Genomic DNA, 20,966 nt, shown 5'->3' on the forward strand with positions numbered 1-20,966 from the left:
ATGCTCACATATAGAGGGAGGGCAAAAGTGGGACCCCTTAGAGAGAGAGAGGGCAGGGGGAGAATTTAAAGTTAGAAGTTAAGGAGGAGAGATTTAAGATGGCCAACTGGTGAGCAGAGTCATATCCAGCCCACAAGTCAGGAGTTAGCCCTTAATGATAACAGTTTCAGTGAAGTAGTAAGGTTTAGACCTGATAAAGGGAGTTAAAGAAGAAATGGAAAGCAGTGCTTTTCCATTCCTAGAGTTATCCAATGAAGGCAAAAGGAAGGGATAGCAATAGAAGAGGTGAAGTGCTTGTGGCTGGGGGTGGCAGGGTGCACGTTTTTCAGAGTGGAGCATGGGACTTGTTTGTTCTAGTGGAAAACAGTCCAGAGGGGGAAAAAAGCAGTCAAGAGTACTAAAATGGTAACAGAAGCTGGCCTTGGGCAGGAGGGATATAAGCAACTTTTTTCTATTTTTCCAATGGTTCAATTTTTTATTTTTCTAATGAGGGGAATGAAATTATATTTAAAAAAGAGAAAATGCCTTTTTTTTTTAAAGGGACTGCTTTTTATAAAAGATGAGAGGAGTTAAAAATACCTTCCATCCGGAGAAAGTCTATTTTCTCCTCTGAGATTTATTTTCTTCTCCTTGAGAAGAACGTGGGTAAAAAGAAAAAAATACAGAGAATCTTGAAAGTGAGGAGAACAGAGATCAGTTGAGCTCATGCAGAACACAGTTTTCTCCTGCTAGTTAAAAGGCATGGAAATGTGCCAAATATAAGGTAGTGAAAGGGGTTTAGGAGTTTGGCAGAAGATGAGAAAGCTTTGTAGTGGTCACTGTTAAAAATGCAGTAAAAGACACACAAATATTCTCTAGGGATAAGGATTTTTCCGAAACAATTCAAACTTCTGGAAGAAAAAGGGGGCTGGAAGACAAGAGAAGAAAATAATCCAGTAAACATCAGCCTCAGGTTTTCTTCCAAAACTGCTTCTCCCTGAAATTCAAGTATCTATGTAGGATATTAAAGCCAAGAATCAAAGCAGAAAATGTAGCACTATATTTATTTTTTAAAAGTTAATTCCAACAGATCAATAACCTCCACATTGTTTATTTTGAAACAGACTTTTTTGATCTTCTGCTATAATGAAATATGGTTCTTATTCTCTCCCAGTGCCTGGTTCCTGCTCTCCACATTAAATTAACTTCCCTTTTTCTAAATGCAGAAAATTCAATTATGCCTCACTTCCGGTTTGGGATCACTTTGAAGTAATAAAAGGAGGAGAGTGGAAATATCCACTTAGATTGATGAAAAAAAAATTTAAAAGGAATAACCCATCTCTCTAGCTCTCAACCAATCCAACTACATTAGTGTAAAGGTCATTTGGAGAAAAGATTGGCCAATTTATACAAATGCTAAATTTTAAAAGAAATGGAGTTTCAAAGGCATTCCTCTATTTTTACCACACTTCTGTGATCTCTGCAAAGCTTTTAGGTAGTAGAGTGAAGGGTCTTGAATACATTTAGTTCTTCTTCTCACTTTCCTTTCTTGATTTTAGGGGTATCATTGTTTTAAAGAAAAGATGGAGTGTATTTGTCTAGCCAGTCATTGGCTGTGTAGTTCATGGACCAACAGTAAACATCGTGAATACTGTGAGTAGTGATATTACGTTACAGTAATGTCAATGAAATTGTGGATTAGGTTCACTGCCATAACATCTTGAATCTTTGGAATTATAGTTTCCCTCCATGCCTAAATATGTGGGGGTGGTTCGGGAGGACTGCAGAAGTCCTATAGAAATATTAATTTACGGACTAGGGAAGAGCTGTTTGATGTGCTTTAAATAGAAGCATCTGGTCAAAGTATTCATTCCTGCACCAAGGAACAGTCTTTACTTCCTCTGTGGGACCTTGAAGGGACAATGAGTTGGAGAAGAAACTATTAGACTTAATTGTCTGTCTTGATGCCAGCCTCTTCTTGAGGGAACTGTTCCCACTTATATCTCCTTGCTGAGGAAGCAGTCTTGGATATTTCCAGAGCAGGTGAGCATCTGGTCATCGTAATTAATTGGATCAAGAATGCTCACCTCACCCAAGGACAGCAAGTGAACAGGTATTTTTAACCATACTTTTGTGTCAGAAGTAACTGATGAGGTGACTGGTGTCATTTTATAAGATAAGGCCCATCTCTCCAATGATGTCCCAGGATGGGGTCTTATCTTTTTTGTTTAAGCATCCTGCCAGTAAGCAATATTATGCTCCATATACAGGAGAGTGTAAAAAAAAATTTCTGTTTATCAGTACAAACGAACTCTCTGAGGTCTCTTATGTCCCTTGGTGAGTCACGGAAGGGAGTAGTTCTACAGAGGGATGGTTCTCTCCACTTGAAGAATAGCCATTCTCCAGAGGTAGAGAGTGGAATCCATAATCATGACTCACTTCTGGGTCTTGGCTGGCTTCTCCGGCTTCTCATTGTATGGAATGACAAGGTCAATGGCAGATTCCGGCTTCTGGAGGAGAATTCCCAACTTGATCTTAATTTCCTTGGCCCTGAGAAAAGAGATATATGAGGAGAAAAGGACACTGCATGAGCATAGAGATCTACAAAAGAGATTTCTTTCCATGTCAGAGAAACAAAAATAAAGAAAAAACCATTTCACTGTGGTGGTGGAAAGAATACTAAAATAGAAATTGGGATACATAAGTTCTAATAGCACTTATCAAGCTCTTAATACATCCCTGGATAATACATGTTATCTCATTGTAATCTCAATTTTTTCATATGTATTTTTTCACATTATATATAGCAGATACTATAGTAGTCCCACTTTACAGATGAAGAAACTAATGACAGAGAATTCGAATAACTTAAGATAACCCAGCCAGTATGTGATAGAAATGGACCTGACCCCAAGCTGTCTGATTTTAAATTCACAAGTGCAACTAACTGTATTGCCTACCAGTCTTCTGAGGGCTCTGGTTCTAGCTCCTCCACTAATTAGACATGTAACATTTGGAAAAAGGTAATCGTTTTTTTTTTTTTTTAATTGCCAGACCTCAGTTCCCTCATCTGTAAAATGACAGTTAACCTAGATGTTTCCTTTAATCACTTCCAGCTATAAAGTTAAATTATTCTGCTTTATGATTAATTCTCTATAAAATGTTCTTTTATATGTATTTGATTTTTTTGCACCCCTTTGCCCATTGTTCCACAGTGGTTCTTGCAGCAGTATCCTCTATGCAGTAAGCTTTAGTAGATGAGTATTAACTATCAATGGACTGACTATAACAGCATTATACTACTCCTTTCTGTCTTCAATATTTTAGTGCATATATGTGATCAGAAGTCTGGGCAGGTCTCCATCCTAGGATACAACTATTTTTATGCCCAGTTTCAAAACTAACTTCCTATTTTCTCAGAAGTCTGAATTCATAAAACACCAAGCAGACCTTAAAAATTAATCCATATGACAAGCCATTGTATATTGAGAGACCCAAAAAGCCTTTCACTGCCACCTTAGCACTTCACTCTTGCTTTTAAGATATGGTTTATCATATTGCAGGACTTCCTGGTGGCTCACTGGTGAAGAATCTGCCTGCTGGTATAGGAAATGCAGACTTGATCCCTGTCTGGGAAGATCCTCTGGAGAAGGAAATGGCAAGCCACTTTAGTATTCTTGTCTGGGAAAATCCTATGGACAAGAGGAGCATGGCAGGCTACAGGACACAAGATTGCAAAGAGATACGCATGACTTAGCGACTGAACAATTATTATATTGCATTGTGGTTACTGACTTATGTGTCTGTTTCCCAAGCTGGATATAAGACCTCTTTGCAGGAGGGAATTGAGTCTTAAATACTTTTTAACTCCTGTGTATAGCATGAAGCTTGGCAGCATAGTCAACTTTCAGAAATATTTGCTAAAGTGAAATAAACATATCTTGATTTTTGTTCCTTACAAATTTGCTAACATTTATCTCCCAGTCAATGCTGATCATAATCAAAGTTCTCAGAGAGCTGTAATGGGATTGTGATGTCATGTTGAGGTCTGATAGAATTGTGTTACTATAAACACACTTTCTTCATTCATTCACATGAAGATGATGCTGAGGCAATTAAAAAATAGAAAATACACGAGATTAGCAATTATGGACACTAGGGACAAAAGGAAATATATTGTATAACTTTATAAAATCATAGATATTCAATCATATCATAGGTTCCTTTAGTATAGAAAATGTGATTTTTGAATTATTGGTCACTTCCACAATGTCTTTCCAAATAGGAAAAAGAGTAAGTCAAGGCTGTATATTGTCACCCTGCTTATTTAACTTATATGCAGAGTACATCATGAGAAACGCTGGGCTGGAAGAAGCACAAGCTGGAATCAAGATTGCCGGGAGAAATATCAATAACCTCAGATATGCAGATGACACCACCCTTATGGCAGAAAGTGAAGAGGAACTAAAAAGCCTCTTGATGAAAGTGAAATTAGAGAGTGAAAAAGTTGGCTTAAAGCTCAACATTCAGAAAATGAAGATCATGGCATCTGGTCCCATCACTTCATGAGAAACAGAAGGGGAAACAGTGTCAGACTTTATTTTTTGGGGCTCCAGAATCACTGCAGATGGTGACTGTAGCCATGAAGTTAAAAGACGCTTACTCCTTGGAAGGAAAGTTATGACCAACCTAGATAGCATATTCAAAAGCAGAGACGTTACTTTGCCAATAAAGGCCCGTCTAGTCAAGCCTATGGTTTTTCCAGTGTCATATATGGATGTGAGAGTTGGACTGTGAAGAAGGCTGAGCGCTGAAGAATTGATGCTTTTGAACTGTGGTGTTGGAGAAGACTCTTGAGAGTCCCTTGGACTGCAAGGAGATCCAGCCCTGGGATTTCTTTGGAAGGAATGATGCTGAAGCTGAAACTCCAGTACCTTGGCCACCTCATGCAAAGAGTTGACTCATTGGAAAAGACTCTGATGCTGGGAGGGATTGGGGGCAGGAGAAGAGGGGACGACAGAGGATGAGATGGCTGGATGACATCACTGACTCGATGGACGTGAGTCTGAGTGAACTCCGGGAGATGGTGACGGACAGGGAGTCCTGGTGTGCTGCGATTCATGGGGTCGCAAAGAGTCGGACACGACTGAGAGACTGAACTGAACTGAACAGGACCCACTGTCTGGCATAAACCAACTCAGATACCACACTATAGCAGGTTGAACTCAGCTGTGCACAACATTGTGGCTGAACTGAGAATGTTCTGCTAAGCATCTTAGATAAAACATGAGAAGAAGAAACACCAGTGTGATTCCAGACTTTACAAGTTGCCTAAATTATCTAATGTTTAGTTTTTTGCCTAGAAATTGGGACTAATAAAATAGTACATACTCACAGAATTTTGTGATGATTTAATACACTAATGAATGTGAATCACTTAGAGCAGCATTTGGCATGTAATACTGCTTCTTCAAAGTTAGTTCTAACTACACAATCATTCTTTTCCAGCCAAATTCAAGCCATGTTCCCTAGCTTTGAGTACCAAAGTAAAACATTCAAAAACTTCCCACATGTTACTAAGAATTAATACATCCATTTCCTCCCATATTCTACCTCTAGAGACAAGAACTGCCAATTTTATATTTATCTGAAGGAAGAAAACAGTATTTGGCTGTGAAAGTGCGGGCTGTGTGTGTGGCTACCCTCTGCTGGCCAGCGTTTAGAACTACAACCAGAAACACTAGGCTCACCTTTTGCACCAAGGCAGGGTAACTAACCTACCTAGACCTTGAAGAGTTCCATCCAGGATACCTCTCCTCCTGGTCCCATATGCCCCTCACCTCCTGACCATAGGAGAAGGCATGAAACAGTTGTTTCACTCGACCCAATAGTTCACTCACCAATATTTAGATAAATATTATCTGTGCTGTGCTTATTTGTGTCTGACTCTCTGCGACCTCGTGGACTACAGCCCAACCAGGCTTCTCTGTCCATGGGGATTCTCCAGGCAAGAATACTGGAGTGGGTTGCCATGCCCTCCTCCAGGGGATCTTCCCAATCGAACCGAGGTCTCCTGCATTGCAGGCCGCTTCGTTACCATCTGAACCACCAGGGAACATTTGTCGTGTTTTGCTTTTTCCTCCCTCTCAACTTCTATTTCTTTTTCTCTTTTGCACCACTTGCCTTTGTAAAAAGCAAAGAGATATTTCTGTTTGATTGCCTAGTGAAACAGTAAGCTGGACATGAAGAGGTTATTAGAATAAAGGTGTTGAACATTTTAAAATTTCGTTTATTCATTACTACTTTGCTCCTTGATGGTGTTTACTGTGTCATCAGTATGCAGAAAACAAACACTCAGAGTTTTGCCTTTACCTGCAAGGTGTTAACAGTCTATCGATGTCTCAAGCTTGTGAACAAGCACAGCAGCTGTTCAAGAAGAAGGCAGGAGAATACTGCTGGAGAAGCCCAGCGCTCACAAGGAGAAGCCAGGAGGGCTTCTCAGAAAAGGCAAGGGTGGAATAGCAGTCAGCAAGGTGGACGAGAAAAGGCTAGGACTTCCGGGGTAGGAAGAGAATGTTCATATCATTTGAAAGCGTTAGTCGCTCAGTCGTGTTCGACTTTATGTGACCCCATGAACTGTAGCCCTCCAGGCTCCTCTGTCCATGGAATTCTCCAGGCAAGAATACTGAAGTGGGTTGCCATTCCCTTCTCCAGGGGATCTTCCTGACCCAGGGGCTGAGCCTGAGTCTCCCACATTGCAGGCTGATTCTTTACCGAGCCACTAGGGAAGTCCATTTTAAAGGATGCGAAAGTGCTTCTGCATTGCCTGAGTGTAAATTAATTGGAGAGAGCAGAAAGCAATATTGATGAAGTCTGTTCACTTTGTCTCCTCTTCCTGATAGAAGGATGGATGAGAGAGGAACCTCTGTATAGTATGCAGCCTTTAGCAAATTTGGTATGAAAGACCGAAAAGAGCTAAAATTATTGAAATTTGCCTTCAAAGAGGTAGCATCCTATCTTATAAACCTGTTTCAAATTTTTCTTTGCTAACTGTTTCAGATGCATTTATTCACTTAAAAATACTGTCTATAAATGGTGGTTAAACTCTCCAAGACATTCTACAAAAGCCTTTTAAAACCAGAGTGAATCAGTACTCTTGTATAATTTTATCTATACCATTATTTAAACTTGTTTTTTTGAAAGGTAATCTAAAAACCAACTGCCATTTGTAATATTGCCTATAGAAAATCACATTTCACTTCCTCAAAGTAGAGAAACACATAAGAACATAAGATTACTCTTTTCCTCATACTTGCCCTGGGGATGTAAGGGAGAAAGGAAGTGCAGTGCTTCAGAAAATACTTCTTTCCATGGTTCAGTGTAGGTTCAAATGTATGACATTAAAATGTCAGTGTACTTGAGAAGTCCATTTGATTGAATTAGGATTTTGAGAGAATACAGAGAGTGAATAATATTACTGTATCTCTTATAAAACAATAAAAGTTTAAAAGCTGAACAGTTTGACTGATGCTGAGGTAGAAACCACTTGAAATACCTTACTGTTTTTGGAAGAATAAACAGCGTTACTACATTTATTTTTCTCCTTAAGATTCCTGGATTACTTTCACTCTGCTTTTACCCCTTCCTCCCCACCACAGTGACACATACAGATATGGGAATGAAACAACAACAACAACTGGAAAATCAAGCCAAAAAAAAAAGCTCAAACCTATTTATTTCCCCTCTTAAAAACACAAGGCTTCCCTGTGGCTCAGCTGGTCTAGAATCCGCCTGCAGTGCGGGAGACCTGGGTTTGATCCCTGGGTTGGGAAGATCCCCTGGAGAAGGGAAAGGCTACCCACTCCAGTATTTGGCCTGGAGAATTCCATGGACTGGATAGTTCATGGGTTTGCAAAGAGTCAGACACGACTGAGCAACTTTCACTTCACTTTAAAAACAAGCTTGAATGTATCTGACATTCGTTTAATGTTAAAACAACTCCATCCAGAGAAGGAAACTTTCTAATGTGACTTCAACTCAGTCTTTGGCTCTATTTGACTGCCCACCAGGCAGTTTTCCTAGCTTCACTACATTAAGGCTTGTTAACAGGAACCGAGTCATATCTCCTCTCGTCTCACCCCCAACCTTGCTATCCTTTGGTTTTACAAAGAAAAACTTGTTTTGAAATAAAATCATTGGAAATGCCTGGGTGAAAATTTTAATTAAGTGTTCAGAGGAAGATAATCTTTTCCCTAGATGACTCACATTAGTGATTTCAAACTGAAAAGAGTTTGAATAATTGTATGGTTGTGAAATTTTAAATCCGTCCCTCGTGTGGGTGGATATGTTTTCAAAAGGCCCTGGGCCACCTCAGTCCTTCAGACTAATTGGTGAATTGAGGGAAAACTGTTACCTTTTAAGGTGAATAAGTGTGGGAAACAGTACAAGCAATCACTAAAACAAAAATATAGCAGAATGTTTAAAAATGCAATTATGTTCAAATAAACTTTGTCAATAACCAACTATATATAAAGCCCTGTGCTGGGTGTTTCGAGGGTTACAAAGACATCCCTTGCCTAAGAGACACGTGGGACAGGTGAGTGTAGGACACATACGTGTAAACTATTTGCTAGATACTTTTGTAATCATGGATAAAAGTGGAGGGGATATATTAAAAAAAAAAAAAAACCAACAACCATAGGCATGTGCTCCAATAGCAGCTCCTACTATACTCTCCAAAGCCCTCTGTATTGTGCATTTGTGGTCTTTGTCAATTTACCTTATATCTCTGCATATTTATTTGAGTACCGTCTGTCCCTCTCCCACTAGAATGTCAGGTCCCAAGAAGAGGGTTAATATCTGTTTTGTTCACAACTTCAGGTTCAGTACTTAGCCCAGGGCCAGGGACTTAACAGGCATGTAATAAGGATTTACTATGCAAACTGATGAATCAGCAAATGAATGAATGAATTGCTAGCTTATAGTAAAACTGCATTTTGGAGTGGGTGGGTGAAATACTGGGATGAAGCACAGAATACATCATCAAGGACTAGGCTGTCTCTGCTTTGGTTAACTGGGGAGAGGTTAGGGTCATTAAATGACTTAAAGGACTCTCACTGAATTCAATTTCTGTCTGAGAAGTTGGAAACAAACAAATGAGAGCTCAGACTGAGTCTGGTCTTCTGTCCCTCACACTGGGTAGAAAAGGCAGGCAGGGTAATTACAGTCATTAACAGTCTGAGTAGAATCCATTATGAGGCCAAAATTTATCAGGTTTTACTTAAACAAGTAGCCCCGAGGCACGGACTAGTTCTGAGGTGGGACGTATGTTTTGAAGAGCCAGGGAAGAAGACAGGATGGAAGAAAATCGGGAAGTATAGGACAAGATTTTACAACACATTTCCAAAAGAAGTGTTCTAACCTGTCCCCTGCCAAGGACAATCCATCTTAAAGCCAATCCAACTTAGATCTGTGTTGTTGGCCACAGGAAGGTATACACATCAGAGAAGCGCATCTGTTCCTGGCTGCTGCCTCCTGAAGAAACACTATAAACCTTGTTTCTACAGGGGCAAAAAGGACATGACCTTTCTTGGCTCCAAAAAAGAAATGTAATAAATACCCATGAAAGATAAATAAAAGTTCCTAAAGCACTTGTTTTCAATAAGACCACAGCTGGAGAGTACTGGCAACTGGATCGGAAAAGCAGAGGAATAAAGGCAGTCTCTGAGTTCTTGCTGCCAAGATCCAAGTCATGTAGACAGAACCCCAGCAGAGGCTGATGGAGAGAAGGGGGCCCAGGGCACATGTGTTCACTGTGCTGGACCCACCTAGAGAGATTCATTTGGTTCAAGACTGGACGAGCCTTCTTGTTGGCTGTTCATTGAAAACTTGATATCAGTAGAGTTTGTCTCTCATGAGAGACAAGAGTGATCTTGAAAAACCTCAGAAGAATATAAGGAAACATCACTGGAAAGTCAGGTCAATTCTCAAACTCCACAGGATCCCCCTTAAAATCAAGATTGATTCTCACATGCCAGGAGAAGGCCCTCCAGGGTCATTTTGGTGGTGAGAGAATGTATAAATTTGGCATCTACCATTTTCCTGAAATAACCTTCTTCTGCTACTGCTGCTGCTAAGTCGCTTCAGTCGTGTCCAACTCTGTGCCACCCCATAGATGGCAGCCCACCAGGCTCCCCTGTCCCTGGAATTCTCCAGGCAAGAATGCTGGAGTGGGTTGGTTTCCTTTTCCAATTCATGAAAGTGAAAAGTGAAAGTGAAGTCGCTCAGTTGTGTCCAACTCTTAGTGACCCCATGGACTGCACCCTTCCAGGCTCCTCTGTCCATGGGATTTTCCAGGCAAGAGTACTGGAGTGGGGTGCCATTGGCTTCTCCGAACATTCTTCTTCTATCTGAACTAAGAAAATCCACTCATTGCTTATCAGAAAGTGGAAGAGCACTTTACTAATGCATTGAGATACCATGTTAAAGCATGCATTTATTTTTTTTAACCTGACATATATTATTAATATGATACTTTATGGAAAATGACTGTGGGTTACTTAATATGAAATACTCCTTAGTTGTCCAAATGATAGAATGATGAAGAAAATGCTAAAGCATGCACAGTATTATTATTACTCATGCATTAGGATATAACTCCAAAGTGACAGCTCCATTTCCAGACACAGTTGAATCATCCCTGGTAGTGCTTTAAGCTTTCACTTATATTAAATGAATTAAATAGCGAGTACTGTCACACTATAAGATGGCTAAAAAAAAAATTGAATTGACAACGTCAGTTGTGCCCAGTGGATGCATGGATGCATAGAAGTTACATTTGTCTATTGTGACCTCTCAACATTTAATGTTTTCTGATCTCTTGGTTTGGGCTTCCCAAGTGGCTCAAGCAGTAAAGAATCCGCCCGCTAATGCAGGGGTCCCAAAACATTGGTTCGATCCTTTGGTGGGGAAGATCCCCTGGAGAAGGAAATAGCAATCCACTCCAGTAATTCTTGCGTTGAAACATCCCATGGACAGAGGAGCCTGACTGGCTGCAGTCCATGGGGTCATAAAGAGTCAGACACGACAGCACACACATGCACACACGCACACAACCTCTTCTTTCAGTAAGTTCTTGTAATAACAGCTACTTTCATTCTTATGTTCAAATAACTGCCCCAGATTAACTCAGCATTAGGGCCCTAGACAGGCAACCTGCAGTAAGACTATGGATCTCATCTACAAGCCGACTGACTTTATTTCATAGATTCACATTGAGATAGAAAAGACTGTCCTTAGTTGCTTCTCCTTTTGCTCACTTATTCATTCAACAAGTTAAAAGTATATTTATTAAATGCTTGCCATGTGCCATAGACTATTACAGGTTTTGAAATTCTTGTGAACACAAAGACAAGATCTCACAGAGTTTACGTTTCAGCTGCGTGAGACAAACACAAAATCAGGAATCCAAACAGTGAAATGAAAACTTTCAGCTGCTTGTAATTGCTACCGTGTGACACTGTGTAAGCATTACCTTCGACTATTTGCCCTAATCACAGTGGTCAGCAGGCTTGTGAAAAAGACCACGGTCCAGGGGTGGCCACTATAGGTGCCTTAGCTGTCCTTACAGAGGGCAGGCCCCACCAGATGCCTTGTCAATTACCAGAGCACGTTAGAAGTGAGTTTTCACTCATAGATTTGTTCATTAGAGAATGGGCTCTCTGCAGTCACAATGATAGTCAGTTCATTTGTACTGGTGGTACTATTGTGGAAACTCACATCCACCCCATGGAAAGGTTATAAGGATGTAAATAGCTCTTCACACTTAGAGATGGCACCTGTGACTTCATTCCTAAGTCATCCTCTATCCCCTTGATTCAGAGGTTTCTTGTTGACTGATACCAGCTACAAAGGTATTAGAATCCCACCTCAGGGGCTTCTCTGGTAGCTCAGGGGTAAAGAAGCCACCAGCAAATGCAGGAGACACAGGTTCGATCCCTGATCTGGGAAGATCCCATATGCTGAGAAGCAGCTAAGCCCATGTACTACAAATACTGAGCCCATGCTCTAGAGCCGCAGAGCCCCTGTGCCCCAGCCACTGAAGCCTGCGCATCCAGAGCCCATGTGCCACAATAGGAGAAGCCACTGCGATGAGGAGCCTCCAGGCCACAACTAAAGAAAAGCCTGTGCAGCAATGAGGGCCCAGCACGGCCAAAAATAAACTTTAAAAAATTAAAAAAAAAAAAAAAAAAAAAGAATCCCAGCTCAGAATTTTATTGTCAGAGTGAAATTTTCCTGCAAGTTATAGTCAGAGCACAAAGAATAAGCCTTTATTAAAAGTACAGAACAAGTTGTATAAATATTTTGCACCAATGTTAACAATTATATGGCTGAGTAAGTATGGAACATTGGGTTTCATTATACATATGCTTTTATAAGCTGGTAGTGAAGCTGTGCCGGAGAAGGCAGTGGCACCCCCACTCCAGTACTCTTGCCTGGAAAATCCCATGAATGGAGGAGCCTGGTAGGCTGCAGTCCATGGGGTCACGAAGAGTCGGACACGACTGAGCGACTTCACTTTCACTTTTCACTTTTCACTTTCGTGCACTGGAGGAGGAAATGGCAACCCACTCCAGTGTCCTTGCCTGGAGAATCCCAGGGACAGGGGAGCCTGGTGGGCTGCCATCTATGGGGTCTCACAGAGTCGGACACGACTGAAGTGACTTAGCAGCAGCAGCAGCAGCAGTGAAGCTGTGCAGAAAGAACTAGGCATCATCCACCACTAACCAGTAATAGCTAGCTACAATTATCTACAAAAAGAACCTAAGAGTGACAGGAATAAGTTGATTTAGGCTAGTTTTCAATAGCCACTTATAATCTATGGCATCGTAGGCAAGTTAAATAATGTCTCTTGGCCTCAGTTACATCATCTGTAAAATGAGGAAAACATTACTACATATGTGCTGTAAAAAGCTTCCATGTGGTGTGTATGGAATGATGCATGCAAAAGTTAGCCCAGTGCCTAGACATAAATGGCATGCAGTGCACGGTAACCATCATTATCATCTTTACTTAAATAACACCCATCTTGTTTCGCCTAGTATTACAGTTTATAGCAGTTACTCTTAACTTCTGGGATATTAGTATTTGATTTCATTAAGCTCATTTTCTCTTCATGGGAGGAGTGAATTATATGCCATAAACACTACTTTCCTGGTGAAATCACAAAGATACTAAAGCGTGAGAACTGGGAAAAGTCAGAAGCAATTTCTGGTGACTCTATACTGGGGAAGATAGAAGGAAAGCTCCATGTTGAAAGCCAGGAAGATATTTGGGCTGCAAAGCAATGATGAAAACAGAAAGTGAGGCCCTCACTCAACTAGAGGCAGCTGGGGAAAGCCTGTCTTTGCAGGACCTTTGTTTGTTCCCTGTCGGTCAAATGCAGGCTGGGCATGGGAAGATCGATAGAGCCTGGTGATGTGTTGTCTTCCTCCATCACTTGACGGAGAAGCACACTCTGTGTCTCCACACCCCTGATATTTCCAAGTGTCACTGGCCTTTCATTCTAATCGCATGATCCCTGAATCTAGGTGCAAGGACTCTAGCTGTGGGCAAGAGTTCCCTCCTCACGATACACAGGCAGAGAACAAGTGGCCTGCAGCAACTCTTAAAAATAACAAAGATAACATATAAAATATTAATGAATTGAGGTGTTAGTTCATGCTTTTTTTTCTATACTAATAGTTTTTCTTCTGACTTTCAAGAAGGGAGGTAGGGATTTGTGCTTTCTTACTTCTGAGGGAATTGTGTTATAAGGCCAAAAGCAGGTATTGATTGAAGATAATATCTTATTTCTAGCTTTTGTTTTTGAAGACCCTAAACTTGCAGGGGAGATACACTGGCTTGATCCTCAACAGAAATGTTGCTTTTGATGAGTGATAAAGAAAGAGGCAGAGAAACAGAGGGGGAAAGACAGAACCTCTGAGACAAGTTTACAGGACTCTGGTTTAGGGTTCTCTAGCTAATCAACACCCCTACTCTACCCTGCCACACAAACACATCTGTGGGACTCCAGGGAAATGCCAGGATCATAGAGAGGGACAGCTATATGGTGCTCATAATGAGACTTGACCTTTTTAGTCCCGGAGCTCCCGGCTTCACTCAAGCCTAATACCCAGACACAAGCAAGGATTTTTGGAATAACTTCAAGGCATTATGATGCTTCAAAAAAGAAAGATATAAATAACAATGTTGTTGTTCAGCCACTAAATTGTGTCTGACTCTTTTCAACCCCATGGACTGTAGCGTGCCAGACAGACTCCTCTGTCCTCCACTGTCTCCCAGAGTTTGCTCACGTCCATTGAATCGTGAATAATATCTGCCTTTTGAAAATTGTTCAAAAGTCATCCTTCTATAAGTGTGATAAAAAACCCTTAAAAAAAAAAAAAACCAGGAAGCGTTCAAGAGAACTTACTCACCATATGGTTGATGAAACCATGGAAACTGAACTAAATGTGGCCAACTTTCCATTGCTGAAGAAAATTCACCAAGAAAAGACAAAACCAGCTGTTTTGGATAAGCTCTAAGTCATATGACATCTGGATCGGTCCAGATGATTTCATAAGATACTTTCCAGATCTTGAGTTCTTTATTATAGTCACAAGCAACATGTTGGATTTTGTTCAATCTTTCCCCTGCCCTTGGCAGAGAAAATACCCAACTCCTAACTGTGGCAAAACTCCCACCTCAGTTATATAACTGAAAGAATTTGCCAAGAAGTAGGATACAGGTCAAAGAGACTGTTCTGAGAGAGAAAGTGAAGTGAAACTCTTCCCAGGAGAATGGGGCTAATGCCAAAATTAAGCAATTTTTTTCCTAAAAGGCAATAGCCAGTATAGCACAGTGGTTAAGGGAATGAAGGTTGAAGTCAAACTGACCAGATTTATCTTACTATGCGTGTGACTTTTGGCAGATTTCTAAACCTTACCTTGCCTCAGTTTTGTCATTTATAAACTAGAGATAATAATGATACCAACCTCAAAAGTTTTTCATGGTGATGAAATTAGTTATTTTATATGAGATGCTTATAGTATTGCCAGCACAGACAATATAATCCATAAATGACAGAGACTAGTATTATTATTATTTACTAACTCCTTGCTAACAAAGGAACATGTCCAGCTTATTTACACACAAAAATGACAACTATGAACATATAACAGTAGGAAAGAAACTTAGGAAAGAAATAGTAAACAGTAACATTAGCCATTGACTAAACCCTGTTCTCAACTCTGTCACTAATTTGCTGGGTGAGCTTAAGAAATTTAAGTTCTCTTGTCTTCAGTCAAAAACAAGGAGAGAGGAAGGAAACAAGTTTAGTGAGAAAACTTCTAATATCTTCTTTAGCTATTATAAACTAAGACTTTGGGATTATCATACTCAACATCTTGAGAATATAAATGAGAAAGCCAGGACTTGAGATGTGAAATGACTTGTGAATGGTATCATGGATTCCTTTTCTCTTCCATCCTTCCCAACATCTCATCAGTTCAGTTCAGTTCAGTCATTCAGCCGTGTCCGACTCTGACACCCCACGGACTGCAGCACACCAGGCCTCCCTGTCCATCACCAACTCCCAGAGTTTACTCAAACTCATGTCCACTGAGTCGCTGATGCCATCCAACCATCTGATCCTCTGTCATCCGCTTCTCCTCCTGCCTTCAATCTTTCCCAGCATCAGAGTCTTTTAAATGAGTCAGTTCTTCGCATCAGGTGACCAAAGTATTGGGGTTTCAGCTTCAGCATCAGTACTTCTAATGAATATTCAGGACTGATTATCCCAACATCCCATGTTTATCTGTAATTAGAATGTTCTCCTCATAATTTATAAACTCTCTGATTCACATTTGACTGTTTGTCTTCTTCATTTCCTATAGCTAATCTGTCACAAATATTGTTCAATTTTCCTAGAAAATTCTTTTACATGTGTCTTTTCTTCTCCATATCGAAATTTGGCACCTTTCTCCAGGCCTGAACTAGGATTCTCACCTCACGATTTCTATCTTTCCATTTGAATGTATCCTACACTCACTACCAGAGTACAAACGATTTTCTCCTTGTTTGTAATGGCTCTCTAGTATTTACAATGGTTCTCAAACTTGCATATGCACCCCAGTCACCAGCATGTCTGGTTAAAACACAGATTTCTCAGACCCATCCCAGAATTTCTCATTCAAGAGGTCTGAAGTGGAGCCAAATATATAAATTCTCTGCTCCCAGGACCACACTTTGGAGTATCTCTGATCAACTGTATCAATTTCAAACATCACTTTCTTGCTTCTAAAGTCCTCCACTTCTAAGTTTCTTTCCCTTGGTTCCCCACAGCTACTTGTGTACCTAATCCCAATGGCCAACTCTTTAACCCCCAAGCACACAATCTCTGCCTTCTTCCACTCACGTGACAATTAAAATTCTTCTAACGCTCTAAGACCAGAACCATCTCATTTTTTAAACCCTGAAACCTCTGTAACTACCCCAGTCTGTAATGATTTATCTCTTCTCTAATATCAGATCACAAAACAGAAGAATATTTGATGGACCTTACAGAGCTTTGAATTTGCTTTTCCCTTATTTTAAAAGTAAAACACTGAGGTTTGTATAAGATCTTATCCTTAGATTTCCAGTAAGTTACGGAGCAAAGGCTAGAATGCTTTTCTTTGGCAGAACTTATGGACAGCACGTTTTCAGCCAATTACTCTAGTTTCTCATGAATGCATATCTAAGAGTTCCATGTATATGTACTCCCAGTGAGATAACAAGCTCATTGAGGGTGGCGACCATTTTTTATTTCCTTGGTCTCCCAAAGCATCTTGAAAATAATTAAGTACTTTAAAGTTGCTTTAACTCCTAGGATGGTGTAAAGGATAAAAGTACAAGTATATACTAGTTTGTTTATATTATCTTACTAGCTAAGTGACTTTGAGCAAGTTACTTAAATTCTACGCTTCCAATTTTCTACATAAAATTGATAATATATTTGATAATATAATATAGTTAATATATAGTTGATAATATAGTTGATAATATAATATAGTTAATGATACTATAGTTGATTAATATATTGATACTATAATATAGTGATAATATAGTTCCTACCTCATTTATGTGTATATACATCTGTTTATATATGTTGATCATTTGCTCAGTCATGTCCTATTCCTTGCAACCCCATAGACTCCAGCATGCCAGGCTTCCATTTTTCACTATCTCCTGAAGTTTGTTCAAAGTTCTGTCCATTGAGTCGGTGATGCCATCCAACCATGTCATCCTCTGTCACCCCTTCTTATCCAGCTCTCAATCTTTCCCAAGCATTATACATATATATATATATATATATATATATATATATATATATATATGTATATAATGGAGCTAAATATGTCAAGGCATTAGAGAGCACTTGTGTGCTAAGTTGCTTCAGTCATGTCTGAGTCTTTGTGAGTCTATGGACATGTAGCCCACCAGCCTCCTCTGTCCATGGAATACCCCAGGCAAGAATACTGGAGTAGGTTGCCATGCCCTCCTCCAGGGGATCTTTCTGACCCTGGGATCAAACCCACATCTCTTATGTCTCCTGCATCAGCAGGAGGGTTCTTTACTACTAGGGCCAACTGGGGAGCCCCTAGGAGAGCTCTTACCACATATTAAATATTCCTTAAATATTGCTTATTACTATTATTTTTCTACCGTGTTTGTTCTACTATCCTATCAAGCACCTTGCACCTGGTTTTTGGGAAAAAAAATGCTTATTGAATAAATAGACTAGAATAGAATTCAACAAAGGTCCTTTTGATTAACATACAAGATAGGCTCCTTTTAGAAGGTTTCCACCTTGAAATAATGCAACTCATTCTGAAAGCATAGAGAATATACATTTCTGGGCAACAATCCCACAGAGATAAAGAAAGCAAATTGGGAGACCTTTGCTGCTGCCTCCCACAGCTGAGAGTTATATTAGAATATCACCAGCCTTGTGCTGCTATTTTAAAATGAAAAAAAAATAATAGCATTGTTTTTCCCAAGCACTGGTTACACCCTACACGAGGATTCCCATGGAAATTGAGAAAATTCCCATGCTTTTATGGCCTGTCTCTGACATAGTCATCATTCAGAGTAGGTTATTAGGGGTAATGAGACAGTGGAGGGGACAAGACAGACAGAGTAGAGGGCTTTTTTTCCTCCCTTTGACCTTCAATTCTCTGTCTTATTAGAAATATTGTTGGCAGGATTTCTGGACTTTTTGTAATTCAGTTTGGAAGCCAGATAATAAACAGTGGGAAAATGGTCTTCAAGTTGAGGAAGACAGAAATTTGTGGTTTATTTTGAGTTCCAAAGGTGGAGGGGTCAGAAGCCATTCCCACGAGAGCATCTCTGAACACTGATGTGACCGTGTCTTTTCAACATCTCCATCTCATTCTGCATTAAATTATAAAGAAGTGCTTTCTAGAATGAAATTTTCTAGCTGCCCATGGACTCTAGTGGTTTTATATCTTACAAAAGCAGGAAACAAAGGTGGCAATAAGGGGTACTGGAAAAGAAGGGAAAGAAAGAGAAGTAAAGTAAAATCTACTTAAAACTTGATGAACATAAACATATAAATGACATCACTTAGTAAAACTATGATTCTCAGAATTAATGTGTTCTCTGGTAATGAATTTATACAATAGACAAAAATTCATTAGCTCAGATTATAAGAACACTTGGCCAACATTTGTCTTTGCCAAATTATTATGTGTGCAGCAAAGCAATGACATAACCATGAGGAGTAAGAGGACTGTTACTTGTCTGAAGTATAGAAGTACGTTTCAGACCATTTCTTCTCTCCTTTCCTCAATATATTATAATAATACCCTATTATTCTCAAGATTTCTATCTTTAAGAATTATCTATTTATTGCTTCACAAATTCATTTATCCATTCACTTATCAGACTCTGATAGAGTAACCACTGTGTGTCAGGCACCATACCAGACAGTATGAAGAATGCTTTACAAAATTATTAAGAGATTGTTCCAGACCTTAAGCAGTTCCCATTTTAGAAAGAAGATATGTGTACAGTTGCCCCTGGTATCCATGGAAGACTGGTTCCAGGGTCACCCCTACTTCCTATGGATATCAAACTCTGCAAATGCTCAAGTTTCATATAAAATGGTGTAGTACTCGCATATAACCTATACACATTCTCCTATATACTTTAAATCATCTCTAGATTACTTATATCACCTAATACAAAGTACATGTCATGTAAATAGTTGTGAATACAATATAAATGCTATGAAAATAGTTTGCCAGCATGCAGTAGATTCAAGTTTTGCTTTTTTAGAGTTTCCTGGAGTTTTTTCAAATACTTTAAAAAAATGTTTTGGAGTATAGTTGATTTACAATGTTGGGTTAGTTTCAGCTGTACAGCAAAGTGAATCAGCTATATGTATACATATATCCACTCTTTTTAATATTCTTTTCCCATGTAGGCCATCACAAAGTATTGAGTCGGGTTCCCGGTGCTATACAGTAGGTCCTTATTAGTTATCTATTTTATATATTTTACCGTGTATGTGTCAATCTCAATCTCCCAATTTATCCCTCACCTTTAACCCCATAGTAACCGTGAGTTTGTTTTCTACATCTGTAACTCTATTTCTGTTTTGTAGATAGGTTCATCTGTACTCTTTTTTTTTAATTCCGCATATAAGTGATATCGTATGAAATTTGTGTTTCTCTGTCTGACTTTCTTTTGATCCCTGATTGGTTGAATCTGTAGAACCTCCAGGGACTATGGGCCAACTATATACATACCTTTATTTGGATGCAGCTATGACATGGTAGAATGGTCCCATGTTTGAAACTGGCATGCCAGAACTCAGTATATCAGTGTATGGAGTGTATCATCTGACCTTGAGCCAAACATTTAACTCATCTGTGCTTCTTTATTGGCAAAATAGTGATGTTAATAATATCTACCTTGCAGGGTTAGAATAAGAATTAAGTTAGGTCATGTCAAATACCCAGCTAAAGTTGAATCTGAGGAAAGCTGCTTAGGAAGTAATACAAAATACAAGGAAGATGAAAAGCTCTGAGAGTTCAATGGATGGAAAATCAGTTTCTCTTTGAGGGAGAAAAAAGAAGGCTTCTCAGAGGGTTGGGGTTTGAGGACATATCATTTAGCTGGACTCCTGTGTGACCAGGGAGGAGATGTTATTGGTTTGGATCCCAAAAGCAGGTGCTGTCTCCCTTTCCTTTTCCCAGGTTCCCCAGAGATCTGTCCCAAAGTTTAATATGGAAGTCTCCATCTTCGTCATATATTATCTAAAAGTTCCAAAGAAACTTTTGAGGTCCATGGATATATCACAGGGGCATAATCTTGGAAACTTCTTTCCAGTATCCTTAGAGCATGCCCTCATTTTTCTCCCAATGAGCAATGAATTCTGACCTGAGGTACTCATACATCTTGACTTGGTGAATAGGGATTCCTCCAATTGTGTGTTTATTAAGATAGGAGTTACTGAGTTAGAAGTCTATACGTCAACATTTAGTTATCTAAATTTCCTCCCTGGACAAGTTATTCTTCTCTAATCTTGCTCCTTCTCTCTTAGCCCCCAAAGCTCAAACCAGAAATAGTGTCCTGTTGGCTTCATTATTACGGTATAACTCTCTAGGAGTTATTATCTAGGGTCTTTTTTTTCCTCTAGAGTCTTGCATATAGCATTTACAGTTAGTTTTCTTTTTTTGCTGCTGCTGCTGCTAAGTTGCTTCAGTCGTATCCGACTCTGTGCGACCCCATAGACGGCAGCCCACCAGGCTTCCCCGTCCCTGGGATTTTCCAGGTAAGAACACTGGAGTGGGTTGCCATTTTAATTGAGTTAATTTGGTAACTATAAAACTATCAGGAAAGTCAGGATAAGGTGTTCTAACTTGACATCATCTGAGATT

At 39.7% G+C, this 20,966-nt stretch overlaps 1 protein-coding gene across 1 annotated transcript in view; it reads right to left on the reverse strand.

Moving 5' to 3' along the window:
* Positions 1-20,966, reverse strand: part of RGS5 (regulator of G protein signaling 5) — a 57,184-nt gene that overhangs the window by 23,325 nt on the left and 12,893 nt on the right. Inside the window, exon 2 of the mRNA XM_015092349.3 lies at positions 2,419-2,529. Coding sequence (XP_014947835.3) covers positions 2,419-2,529 — 111 coding nt within the window. The remainder of the gene's footprint in view (positions 1-2,418; positions 2,530-20,966) is intronic.

Source organism: Ovis aries, chromosome 1 (assembly GCF_016772045.2).
Source record: "Ovis aries strain OAR_USU_Benz2616 breed Rambouillet chromosome 1, ARS-UI_Ramb_v3.0, whole genome shotgun sequence".
NCBI classification, from domain to species: Eukaryota; Metazoa; Chordata; class Mammalia; order Artiodactyla; family Bovidae; genus Ovis; species Ovis aries.